The 14375-nt window shown below is 35.6% G+C and overlaps 1 protein-coding gene across 17 annotated transcripts in view; it reads right to left on the bottom strand.

The window, feature by feature from the left end:
• The window catches only part of MYO9A (myosin IXA), a 265178-nt gene that overhangs the window by 73398 nt on the left and 177405 nt on the right, over positions 1–14375 (bottom strand). For 9 of the 17 annotated variants that reach the window (XM_074328215.1, XM_074328218.1, XM_074328213.1 and 6 more), the window contains 4 exons: positions 12326–13918; positions 9649–9748; positions 8933–9148; positions 684–796 (listed from right to left, as the gene is read on the bottom strand). In XM_074328215.1, the coding sequence (XP_074184316.1) occupies positions 684–796; positions 8933–9148; positions 9649–9748; positions 12326–13918 (2022 nt within the window). The remainder of the gene's footprint in view (positions 1–683; positions 797–8932; positions 9149–9648; positions 9749–12325; positions 13919–14375) is intronic. The other 8 variants (XM_019735965.2, XM_074328221.1, XM_019735964.2 and 5 more) reach the window with 2 other exon arrangements.

Raw genomic sequence — 14375 nt, forward strand, 5'->3', positions numbered from 1 at the left:
ATTTTACCAATGTTGGAGGAAGAAGTGAAAATTAAATTTATATATTTAATCTGTTATCTGCAGCTGTATGTTCTTTCTACTATGTTATCTTGTTTGCCAAAATTTGATCTCTAGGATAATCTGCTCTGGATTTGGGTTACTTTGGATTATGCCTCTATAGTCACAATCCAAGGAAGTTGTCTTTAATAGGGTTATGAACCAGATAGATTTCAGTGTGATCTTCAAGTGATCAGTGAGGGCCCAACCGACTTATATAACACAATAAGAGACAACGATATTTATTTGACAAATAATAATTCCATGTATTCTCTTAAAGAGAACATAATTATTTCCTAAAAGTTGTTTCCAGTTCAATTTGTAGAATACTTAGATGGAAAATATTTTGAATCTTATCTGGTCTAATCTCTTTTCTTTGACAACAAAAAATCAGAAGTCATATAATGATTTAAAAACTTTGACCAAATCACACTACTAAACATATAGAAAGACAAAGCTCATTTTAGATATCTGAACTATTATGTGCCTGTCACAGAGTAGGTACTTAATACTTGTTGAAAACAGTTAAATTTCAAAACTAGCTGCTCAACCAATTAGGCTTTTAAAAAGAGGCTCAGTATATAACTCTAGAGCATTAAGAAATAAAATTATTTTACCCCTATTAACTCTCAGTGTATGCTTTATACCTTAGATCCGTATCTGAAGCCTTCTGTCTCACTGCCAACTTCGTAATCTCTCCTTGAGACATAGTCTTATGAAGCTTTGCTTCTTCATCAACTGAAGAAAATCGCTGTGATGTCTGTAATAAGTACATATATGTGAAAACTTTAACACCAAGAAACTACATCATAGCGCTGTAATTAAAACTCAGGTGATGGAACTTTTTGATAATTACACCTACTAAAACCATACAAAAAAACACATTAATATTACTCAGAGATTTAATGAAATAAAGAATCTACTAAAAACTGTATTATCAACTTCCTAGAGTAATTTGAAGTAAAGAGAACTTGGGTCAATGAAAGTGCCAAGAAGACTTATCAGCTCATGTTTTCTGATAATTTAACCAAAAAAATCTCAAGAGAAAAGCTAAGAAAAAAGTCAAAACCATCTAAAGATACAGACAAAAGACCTAGGATCCGATAAATACAGAATACTAAATCTTTCATACCTCCTTTTATTTGTCCCTTAAAGGCGATAATTTTTTTTAATGGCTTAACTTGCCATTATAAATTCTTATTATATCCTTGACTGGAACAAGAACACAGGAAGAAAAGAAAAACCAAAGGACCAAAGAATAAAAAATCATCATCACCACTAATGGTGTAAGTTATAAATAAATTACATGGCTATCAAACTGGGACCTGAATGTCAACTGGCAATTCTTGTCCCATTTGTTTACAATGTGCCCTTTTAAAGACAACCCCGTTTGGAGGAGAGGATTTCTTGCTCCATTTAAGTCATTTCCTATTACTTCATTTTTTTATAGTTATAGTATCTTTTCTTTGGTCCTTTGGTCTGCTTGACTACAGCCTTATCAACAGAAACTATCTTGAGTTGTTCATATTTTTTTAAAAGAACCAACTTCTGCTTCGGGCAAAGATGGAGTAACAGGGACCTGTTTTAAACTTTTAACTGAAACAACCAAAAACAAAAACAGAAACAAAATTAAAACCCATACAAAATAATATAAAACAGCAGTTATCAAGAAGATAGAAAGTTATCCTGAGAGATGGGAAACAAAGGAAGTGAGTCCTGCATCTGCCCCAACTCAGTAACTTGAGATAGTTTCCAGGCTGCGACACAGGGAGGGGGAAGCCAGGTGAATCTCAGCAGAGTCTCTGAGTTGAACACACGAAGCTGAAAAGTCCAGAGAAATCAAGGTAACTAGAAACCAAAGACAGAGTACTAGAAGGGAGACTGCTGCACCAAGAAAACACTTTGTATGTAGCTGAGTATGTAGCTGAGTACTAGTCAACACTTCTGTGTCAGAAAACTTCCCACGATGAGGAAAAGGACAGCTGAAAGGATGAAAGGTAACAGCGCTCCACATTCACAGGAGGCCAGGAATAGTGCCTCTGCCCGAGCCAGAGTACATAACTTTAGGGTTCCCGGCCTTTGTGTGAAGTACACAGAATCTTGCCTCTATAGTCTGGACTAACTACTGCTCTGTTTGAGCCAAACAAATCTTTATTTTATTTAATAAAAATTGTATACATTTAAGGTGTACAAACGTGATTATTTTATTTACATATAAATAGTAAAAGTATTACTTCAGTCAAGCTAATTAACATATCATTTCATCATATGGTTACCTTTTTTTTCCTTTGGTGGTGAGAGCACCTGAAATGTATTCTCTTGGCAAATTTCCAATATTCAGTACAGTAAGCCTAACAAATCTTAAAAGGAAGACTTAAAAGGACCAAGTTGCTTTTAAAACAAAGCTCTGGAATATTGCTGGATTTAACAGGCTCAAGAATATTAATCAAGTACAAAAGTATCCAGCATCTAACAATGCAAAATCCACAGTCAGGCATCCAGTAAGAAATAACTAGGCATGCAAAGAAGGAAGAATATATACTGAGAATGAGGAGAAATAAATTCAATCCATCTATAATGACTCAAAACTGAAACAAATATTATTCAGTATTGGTAGATTAGAGAGAACTGACTAAAGAAAGACCTTAAAATGGCACCTGATTCAAGGTGACATAGAGGTATTTCTTCTGAAGAAAAAGAAAGTAAAAAGGAAGGAAGGGGTGCCCTTTGGAGATTGAGCAGTGAACAGGAAAACAGTAGGAGGGGAAAATTTACAATCCAGCACAGAAAAAGAGAAGCAAAATAATGGAGGACTCAACAATTGCCTCCACCACCACAAAAACAAACAAACCCAACACAGGCTGTCTGTAAAAGAAACTGAACTTTATTACACTGGCAGAAGAGAAAGCTCTATAAACTACCTCAATTGCACAAAATGAATAAATTAAAACATACAAAATCTATACAAGCTACAATAAGAAAACAAAACGAAAACCAAAATGACAACCAAAACAACTAAGTTGATTAACCCAACCCCCCAAAACAACAAGCATGAAGCAGAAAACTGTAACTCAAAAATGAATTAAATATCTTCATATATATGAAACACCAGGAAGAAATGAGAGTTGAATGAGCTCAGAAAAGAAATAAAAAGATAGTGAAGACTAATTTATAAGATGCCTAAAGGAAAAAAGCACAAATGTAAATTTAAAGTGGACTGAACAAAGGCAGGAAGATAATGAAGAATATAAAGTGATATAAAGAAATAAGTCAAAAGGATCTTGAGAGAAGATGGCTGAAATGGAAGACAGGAAAAGAAGAAAAAATTTATTTATAATTGGAGTCTCTAAACAAGAAAAAACAAAACAATAGAACACAACTAAAATTTAAAACTATAATCCATGAAAACCTTTCAAAAATCTCAAGAGATTTTTGAAAATAAGGCAAGACTAGAATTTATATGTTGGCAGAGTCCTGCATTCATTAATCTGTAATGATCAACTGAAAGACATATCCTAAACTTTAAATATAAAGAAAAAGTTCTGAAGGTCTCCAAGTAAAAGGATCAAATAACTTATAAGGGCAAGAGAATTAGGCTGGCAATAGATTTACCAAAAATAACAAGTAAAGCAAAACAACAATAAATTAGCATTTTCAAAAAACTCAGGGAAAGAAAGTATGAATCAAGAATTTTATATGTAGCCAAGATGTCCCTTCAAACATCAAGCTTTTACAAAAAACTCAGGATTCTGCATGTATGAGCTCTTCATGAATAATCAATCTACTAGGGGAAGAGCTTCACCCAAACAAGAGATAAATAGGGAAACTTCAGCAAAATATTTAAGGTGATCATTTAATATATTTAACATAGATGTGAGATAAAAACAAGGGTGGGGAGGAGGGTGAAAGAATAACATGCAAAATTACATGTTCTGACAAAGTAGAAATCTACTTTGTAGAAGGGAGAAGAAAAGTAGAGACTAGATAATTCATAAATAGTTGGGTCACAGTAGGTGAGAATTAAAGAATATTAGTCATTAAAAAATGACTAGAGTAATTGGTTAAATAAAAATAGTGAGTTAAAGGCATTTAAGAAAGGTATATGCCAATAGAACAAGAACACAACCCTCCCTAAATATCAAAAGACATTAAAAAATAAAATAAAATAAACATGTAACAAAACACAGCCAATTTAATGTAATACATAATATAAAATTATACGAGTTCAGACTGAATCTATCAGTTGTATCAATAAATATAAATAGATTTAACTCATCTATGGAGGGAAAAAAAATTGAATTTGTCTCACAAAGCAGGACCAAACTATACTGCATACAAAACACATATCTAAAACAAAAGGGTGACAACAGGCTGAAAATAAAAGAATGACCAAAAGTATTCTGGGCAAACAGAAATAAGAAGAAAACCGAGGGTGATATTACTATTTAAGTAGAATTCAAACAAAAGGCATTAAGTGTGACCAAGGACGTTTTTTAATACTAAAAGCCACAATTCACAATGAATAATAGGCGATTTTAACACCACATTCTCCACATAAGAGAAATCAAGTGTAGAAAAAAATAATAAGGATATAGAAGACAAACAACACAATCAATAAGGTAGAGATTGAGGATATGTATTGAAATTTTACACTCTGAATAGAGAATACACCTTATCAATTGCACATGGTATTCACAAAAACTGACCACATATTAAGTAAAACAAAATACTGGTAAATTTGACCAAATAGAAACATTACAAATACTCTGATCACAATGTAATAAAACTAGAAACTAAAAAAATTTAAAAACAAAAAGGCTCTTCCTCTGAAAACTAAAAAGAAAAATTTATTACACAAGTTTTGGGTAAAAATATAAACTGAAATTACATTTTTCTTAAAAATTAAAAACTTTACACATTAGAATAAATAAGACACATCTAAAGTAGTTATCAGAGGAAAACTTACAGCCTTAAAAACTTGTATTAATAAAAATAAATGCTTCAAACCCCCAATCCAAAAGCTAGAAAAATAAGAAAGCAAAACAAAAGAAAAGGAAATAAATAATAAAGGTAAAAGCAGAAATCAGTAGAGAATGGGGGGGGGGGAGTGGATATAATAAATAAATCAAAATCCTGTTATTCTGGAAAAAAATTAATAAAACATACAAATGACTAGCTAACTTAAAGAAAAATGGAAAATGACAAACAGGAAATAACCACTGAAATAGATAATTTTTAAAAATCCTAAGGGCCTACTTTCAAGACCTCTATGCAGATAAATCTAAAAAGTTAGATGAAGTGGATAATGTCATAAGAAAAAAAATATTTACCAAAACTGACCCCATTAGATAGAAAGCTTGAAAGACTAATTTCCCTAGAAGAAACAGAGGGACTTATGAAGGAATTATGCAACTCAAAAGTACCAATCCCAGATGGTTTCACAGGGAAATTCTACCGTATCTTCAAATAGCAGAGTGTCACAATGCCATAAATTGCCCCTGCCTTTTGGGGGGAATAAAATGCATATATAAATACTAAGTGTATTCAACAAGTGTGGCTGCTATCCAGGGGCCACCAATCCAAACCTCTGAAGTTGTGAACGTTGTTCAGTACCAACTGGTTTTTCAACTTGCAATACTCACCTCCAAATCACTAGCCGAGGTCCTAAACTCCTATCAACATCCTCTCCTGACTTCCCTTTTCTGAGCAGTTACTAAGACCTAGTCAAGGTGAATTTTCACTTACTGTAAAATAAGTTAATAAACTTAGTCTTGCTTGATTAACAGATTTTTCTGACAGGTTTCTTTTTTTTTTTTTTTTTTTGGAGTGGACAGTGGAAAGAAGAAACATTCAACACAGGTAAGGATTGGAGAGCATCTCAGAGAATAACAAATAGAAATAAAAATATAAGAAGTGACCACAGTTTTGTGGGGGAAATGAGGCATTTTGTTTTATCCTATTGGAGATAAAGAAGACAAATTCTGGAGAGCTATTTGGGAGTCATACCCATAGAAATGAGTGGGTTAGTCTGAAGAAGAAACTAGGCAGAGAAAATGTTAATGTGCTTATACCAATCCTACAAATAAGGATAGAAATGATTTTACTAACTCACCATTCAGAAGACTGAGAGACTAAAATACTATATGAAAGCCACCTTAAAAATACTGCTTAGCAGAACATGTCATCCTTTTTGGGTAACAGCCAACAGAGTGGATATAAGAACTGAGTGAGAGCAGCATACAGAAACTAAACAGTTATTAAAAAGGCAGAGTTAAAGTAGGAAATTAAAAAAATTAAAAAAAAACACCAGTTTAAAGGAGGGAAACTACCTCTGTTGTCTCAGTTAACAAGTGGTTAACAACTCATCAACTCAGGAGGTCAAAGTTATCAAATCCCCTTCAGGTAATTCATTTAGAACTCTATCCCATTAGATATTTCTTCCAAGACTGAATCACACACTCCTTAGCAAATGTCACTGAAAGGATCACTTTGTCCACGGGGGAAGAAAAAAAGCAACTATCCAGTTTTTAAAAATCCATGAGCCCAGAAATTCAAGCCCATTTAAAATTTGGAGTTATCTCGATTTTGAGAATTCAGTAGATTCCAGTTAGAAACAATTAATCTTCATCTACACAGTATCAGGTAACATTAGAACATGGCATATTTTCAAGTTAAACAAATACAAACACACTTTAAAATTGTTCCTACCCTCCCCACCCCCAACCCCAATAAGTATCCATCAGCATATTCTAGAAAGCAAAGCCTCTTCATGCAAGTGTCCATCAGAAACGACCACCACCACCTGCTCTTAAAATAGCTAGTGATGAAACCCAAGGACAGGGAGAAAGCTGGAGAGGTGACTAACACGCTGTGCAGGGGGTGCGCTACAACTACAGGCATGCAGTGACTGTCAAGCAGTGAACAGAATCCCAGGCAGAGGCTACCGGCTGGCACCCTTCAAGGGGCCGAAGGCTCCGAGCAGAAAGCCCAACTTCCTGGTTCATCTCAGTAAGAGTTCTCAGTGAGAAAGAATTCTACCATCGAAAGGACTAAGGTTTGTGACAAAGGAAATTCTCAGGAACAAAACAGCAAAATTCTAAGTTCTTCCACAAATGAAAATTCTCTGTATGCTTTACAAAATAAATTAAGTATGCTCCCTATTTGTACTAAAAAAATATGTAAGCAGTACTTTTCATTAAAATTAGTTTGCTTCATGACATAATTTCATCTTTAACTACTAATCATATGATAAAAGTATAGTTTTGTTTATACTCAAAAATTGGGCATCTCCAAAGTGGAGTTATTTTATCCTACACTGGGAAGAAAGAGATTTGGCTTTATTATACCTATCAATGGATATACAGGTTGTTTCTAACTTTTACAATTCTACAGTTTGGCTCAGGGTAATGACTCATTTATCTAATTAGAGAACTGGTCATGCATTTTTCTGTCTTAGACTATCAATATTATCATTTAAAAACTGAGTCTGTCTCCAACAAAAAATAAACACAATGAGGGTATTCTCAAAATTAGCAAAAAATTTTAATTAACTAGATCTTTGGCACAAAGAGCAGAAAACAGATCAAGGATAAAATATTTAATACGTCAAAAGGTGGCCACCTTAAAATTTTCCTCCTATAATTTAGAGATGCTAAAGATGAACATTAGAGAGCCAATTGAATTAAGGATACGCACAGAAGTAAAATGCATATCACTCCATTTTATCAGTGATAATGTTTTAGTATATATCAGATATACAGGGTCCTTCCTTGCATTGTGCATTTTCCAGGACAATTCCAAAATCAAACACTTTACATCCACAAATACATTCATATTTGTCAAACTATATATACCAAATTTTGGTTGAGATATGATAAGTTATTTTCTTAGTCAAAATAGTGCAGCTTTATAAAAAAAACCTAACCCCAACGCTATAATTTGTGACTAATACAAACTCACACTATATACTGCTTTCTACTTGGCAGGGTTAGTCCAGGGGGACATTTTTGGCATTGCAAAAATTTGGCAGTTTTTAAAATTCATGTTTATTTTCTATTACTAAAAAATTAGGAAGGGGAAGCAAGTTTAAAGGCAAAAAAAAAGAGAGAATACCATTTAATTAAAGTTATTTTAATTGATTGTTTAACACACACCCTACTCACTAGACCAGGTGGGATCAGTAAACTAGAACCAGCAGGTCAAACACAGCTTGCGGCCTGTTTTGTAAACAGCTTTACTGGCACACAGCCATGCCCATGTGCTTACATCTGCAGCTGTTTTCACTCTACAGTGGCAGTTAAGTAGTAATAACTGAGACTGTGCAACTCACAAAGTCTAACAGGTTTATTATCTGGCTCTTTACAGAAAAAAAATCAGAGGGCCACTGCTCTAGACCTTTCAAGACACAACAGAGAATTTCTACATCAGTGCTACCGTGTTTCCCCGAAAATAAGACCAGATCTCATATTAACTTTTGCTCCAAAAGACACATTAGGGCGTATTTTCAGGGGATGTCTTATTTTTTCACATACAACAATCTACATTTATTCAAATACAGTTATGTCATCTTCTTCTGGAACATCGTCATAACGTACTAAATGCGTCCATCTGGCTGATGATCTTAACTGGGGCTTATTTTCAGGGTAGGTCTTCTTTTTGGGGAAACACAGTACGTTCACTCTAATGCCGCCTCATTTATGATGTGACAGACACTATAGTTCAAGTGCCCTTTATCCGAGTCCTGTTAAAACAAAAGTTCCCTACTTGCTGTGTTCACTGAGGTTTCCCATGGACAAACCATTACACGGGAAGAAGCTGTGAAGGTTAGCTGTAGATTAGCAGACTACACCCATCAGACTTGTTTGTTGCCTGTTTTCTTATATTGCTGTACAATTACCATTTCGGAGTCACTGTGAGAGGCCTGCCCCAGGCTGGGTGCAGGCCCTCGCTCAGAGTGAGGAGGCTGCTCAAGGGACAGAAGGGGCTCAACATTGTCATCGTAATCATCTTCCTCTGTTTCCCCCTCCCCATCGGCCAAAGTACCTCTAGTCAAGAAATCGGAGCGCGTCCGCGCCATTCGAGCTTTCTTTTTATGGGCCGGTCTGGCAACCTGCTTGACCAAATGATAAAACAAATAACACAACAATGTTTTGTTTTGGGTGTTTTGGAGATGATGCCAATGAAAGACATCAGAGAGCTCATGAATTTCTTGAAACACCCCTCCACCCACCATGCCCTTTCCACTAGAAGTGATGAGATGACCACAACCAATCCGTATGCATTACTCTGGACAAGAGAGGAGAACGGAAGCTAAACTACACTGTTCTTCTCCAGAGCCAAGGAAGCCATCTTTCGCTGCCATAATCAATCACCAAAGTCACTTGCATAAATAGCCTTCTTTTTCTCAGTAACTTCTTTTTTTATAAATATAATCTGGGTTTTTAGGCACCATTCCCTGCCAGAAGTACACCTCCTTACGTAAAAGGCCTAACTCATGGCTTCTTTCTCTATAAACTCTTGGGAGTAAATGAGATGCTCTATCTACAAGAATAATAATTTCCAGAGTAGTGTGCATCTATTTTGCACAGAAGATAAACAAAATTCAATACTTACCTCTCCTTGGCCCGGCCCAATTAATTTCACAGGTTTCCAAGTTGGTTCATCTTGTTTATGGAGTTGAGGATTTCCACTGTTTAAGGCTTCCTTGTTGACACTTAGGATAGAAAAAAAAAGCAGATTACATTTTAATTCCCAGTACATATCCCATGGCAGGAATCTTAAAGTATAGCAAGAACTATAGTCTAACAAGTAAGGTCAAAGAATTCCAGCAAATTCCATAAATATTTCCAGATCTTTTTCAATGTATCACAATTATTCTGCCTACCTAATTTATACCATTATCAATAATTTACATGCATGAATGAATTACTAGAGGCCCTGCTAATCATTGGGTATATTCCACTATGATGACATATGTCTAAGAATAGCAGCAGCAGAATTAGCTCAAGAAATGAAATGGATTTAGTGATGAGAAAGGAAAAAACCAAATCCCCAAATCTTGAGAATTAATCTTAGAAGAGGTCTTTTATTCTAATCATAAAATACCTGATAAGTAGTCATCCAGTGATGAGGACCTCATTACTTTGTTTTATATTGAGATGGTTCCTTATTCGTTAGCAAATTTTCTTTCTATAATCTTTCTGTAGCTTTCATCTATTGTCTTAGTTTTAAAACTCGTTTCTTTGGAGAACAAATCAAAGGCCAATAGACTCAACTGGGGCAAGAGAGATTTTAAGGCCAAAAGGGAGTCTTTTCGGACAAACTAGGATGGCCAGGCTTGATCCTACTCTGGTTAAAAAGGGAGATCGGTCTTATACTTAAGGAGGTGTGTTTCAGGCAGGGAACGGGGCCTAAAAACACAGATTATATTTACAAAAAAGAAGTTGCTGAGAAAAAGAAGGCAATTAATACAGAATAAAATCAACATTAGCAGGATAAGAAATTGTTATTAAGCTAAAAGAAGCATGCCCGAAATTATACAGATGGTATAGTGTTACCTTGTGAAATTTTAATTTTGCTTGAATAACTACATGATGTGACTGCTTTGTCATTAAATTACATGTAGAAAGGGATGTCAGTGTCTAATGAAAATCTGAATAGAACCTACACTTTCATGGTTCCAGTTACCTATACCGTGTTTCCCCAAAAATAAGACTGGGTCTTATATTAAGGTTTGCTCCAAACGACGCATTAGGTCTTATGTTCAGGGGATGTCATTTCCTGAAAAATCATGCTAGAGCTTATTTTCCGGTTAGGTCTTATTTTGGAGGAAACATGGTAATAACTCAGTACCATGAGTCTTAAAATTTATCAACAATATATTGCTCATCTCTCCTTAGCAGGACTTTAAGCTCACTGAGAATCTTACCTTACCTTCTAGCATAGTGCGAGGTTTAAAGTAGACACTAACCTATGAGTTGGCAGACTAAATGCTCTTCCACTCAAAATATTCCATTTAATTTTTATAAATGAAGGACTAGAGGCTGTAAGAGGTTATCTTGTCCTTTGCTCTATGTAGTAATCCCTAAACAAACCTAACTAAATGAAAAGCTTTCCTAGCTAACAGCAGCTCAGCGATCTCCATTTTTAACCAGTGTATAACACCCAGTCTTATATTATATTATATAAGACCCGGTATTATATTATATTATATTATATTATATTATATTATATTATATTATATTATATACTATATTTTGTTTTATATTATATTACATTATACTATATTATATTATACCCAGTCTTATATTATAGTAAAATAAGACCGGGTCTTATATTAATTTTTGTTCCAAAAGATGCATTAGAGCTGATTGTCCAGCTAGGTCTTATTTTCGGGGAAACATGGTAGTTAAGAAAACTTAAAAGTATAAGAACGATAAAAGTATAAAAGCATAAAGCTTAAAAGAACATCCACTTATATGAGGTATCTAACGCAGTCAAACTCTTAGAAACAGAAAGGAGAATGGTGGTTTTCAGGGGTTTGGGGTGACGGGGAAGAGGGAGTTGTTCCATGGGTCACAGAGTTTGTTTGTGCAAGATGAAAACGTTCTAGAGATCTGTTGCACAACAGCATGCAATAGTTAACACTACTGTATTGTACACTTAAAAATGGTTAAGGTAGTCAATTTTATGTTATGTGTTTTTTACCACAAAAAAAGTACAAAGAACTTAATGAAGAACAAAAGTAGCCGACAGAGTGACAAAGCACATTAACTTTCAGCCTGACACTAACAAGCTGGCCAGCTATACCTACCAGCTGGAGGGCACCCAGCATTGGCTGGATGCCTGCTGTGTTTCCAGGCACTGCACTTACCTTCACAAATGCTCTCACACTCAATGGGGAGGAACCAAAAACTCTGTATCGGTGCTCAGGCAAAGACTCCCAGGCTATAATTCTATCTAATTTCAAGTGGCTGGTGGAATCAACAATTAGGGAATTTTTTACCCAGAGAAAATGGCTAATTTGAGTAGCACCCATACAAACAGCTGAAGCAGATCAAGGCACCATAATACAGGCATACCTGGTTTTACTGCATTTCACAGATGTTGTGATTTTTAAAAATTAAAGGCAAGACCTTCCACCAGCAAAAAGATTACAATGCGCTTTATTGTGATATTCGCTTTATTGCGGTGGTCTGGAACCGAACCCGCAGTTATCTCTGAGGTGTGCCTGTGAAATTCTCCAAAAAGTTTCCCATTTATACATAAAAATAAACAAACATTTACTTACAGGGAAATATTCATATTGTCCTTTGGCGTGAAGAAAATGGCCCTAGTAGTTCCATCTCTGGAAGGGTCATAAGATGTATGGCCATAAGACTGAGTTGGCCTAAATTGTTCTCTTTTTGAAATGCGATTATTAGAGAGTTTGCAGGCTACATTAACTTGGGTGCACATTCTGTCTGTCCTGGATAAGTCATTGACTGTACTAGATTGGCATGGGCCTCCTTTTTTTTCAAAGAACAGGGTGACGGGTCGGTCCCTGGGGGGTAAGTGAACAGAGGGACTGTCTTTTGGAGCAAGAGCTGAATCTTTTACAGTTACTGACGGAGGCCGTAGTACACTGGGTTCTTCCTTATTTGGGGTATTCAGGATGACAGAGGATGGCCTCTCTACTCTTTGCTTTGATTGATGGAAAGATGGTACCAGGAAAGACTCCCCACCTCTTGGCTTTTCAATTGTCTTGAAGGCTTTACGCTCCCTCTCTAAAATATCTGTTTGATGACGAATCTGTTCCATCATCTCTTTTTCATTCTGCTGCTGCAACTGCTTTTGTCTTTCTTCCTTCTCAGTGTTTAGCTTTTCTAACTTCTTCAGCACAGTGTTAGAAGAATCTGTAGTCAAAGAAGCAACACCTTGATTTTCTCCTGAGAAGTGATACTTTCTGGTTTCCCTGTTGATATCCAAAGTAAGAGCTGGAAGTGTTTCTTCACTTTCCAATAGTTTGTTTCTCTGGATACTTGCGTCTAGTCGGGAACTTGTTTTCAGTGGGTCTTGTTGGGGAATATAAAAAAATGTAGGCAGGCTATTTGAAATAAAGGAATCTCTCAGCTGTGGCTTACACGAAATAGATTCAGAGCTGCAGACCAGGCTTTCCTTCGTAGTCCCATTTTTCAAATGCACTGAGTCAGAAGGTGCCCCCTTTTGAATCAGTGAGTAGTCAGTCTCATGTGAGGCACTGAGGGCACTGCCCTGTGAATCAGGTTTTGGACTGCTAGGTATCTTAGGTGACAGAAACTGCAAGTCCCTTTCATCTAAAATTAAGGATTCCCGTTTGCTCGTTTGGCTTTCCTCACAGCTCAAAAGTTCCAAGCTTCCTTGAGAGCTTTCACTGTCAGGTGTCCCATGTAGAGACTGAAGGCCCTCAGGCATCAGTTCCGTAGACCACCTACGTTCTTCTGAAGGAGACACACCACCTAGAGAACGGACTTTCAGCAGCTCCAAGCTAAATATAGCTTGTTCCAGTTCCCTCATTCTCCGACTTTCTCTTTTGGCCCGACCTACTTTTTTCTGGTGGAGATCCTCCAAGGACTTGGGTCTCTCTCTTACAATCACATCTTCCTGCAAGTCCACACCACTGTGGCTCATGGCTCTCTCCTGTCGCTTGTTTGGGGGCTCCTTCAAGTAGTCCACTGAACTAATGCGATTACTCTCTACCACAGATTTACATTCCTCTATGGCTTTTACTCTGTTGTCAAAGGAACAATCCTCCCATTCTGACGGGTCTGAACCCTGAATTTTCAGAGCTCCATAGGGCTCAATACTCATCAAACCAAGTTCTAGTTTTGTTATTCTTAGTCTTTGTTCTTTTAAAGCTTTAAATCTATATAAAAATAGAAAAAAGTGGGTTAGAGATATCTCTTGGATACCACTAGAGAGAATACATTTACTGAGAATTTAAGAAGAAAAACGAAAAATCTCAAAATTTTCTTTTTATAACACCTAAGTATTTCTCAAACTAATATGGATGCACACTTCATAATTCTACTTCACAAATGAGATTATATTTCATTAAGTGCACTGTTCCTAATTGGGCATTCTACAAAAAACAAAGTAAATTGAATTAGAAGTAAAGCTCTCATTTAATAATATCCTTATTTTAAAGTAAACCTTAAAACCTGAAATTCAAGTTTCTAAAAGTAAAAACAGTTCAATATGGACAATTTTTAAAGATTCAACCCAAAAGTTGACTCTTAATTAGAGTTACAACCACAGACCATGTAGGTTTTCAATCCAATTTAATTCAATAAACACTTAGCTTCTATTATAAACCACACAAT

The sequence above is a fragment of the Rhinolophus sinicus genome, linkage group LG03, assembly GCF_036562045.2.
Source record: "Rhinolophus sinicus isolate RSC01 linkage group LG03, ASM3656204v1, whole genome shotgun sequence".
NCBI lineage: Eukaryota > Metazoa > Chordata > Mammalia > Chiroptera > Rhinolophidae > Rhinolophus > Rhinolophus sinicus.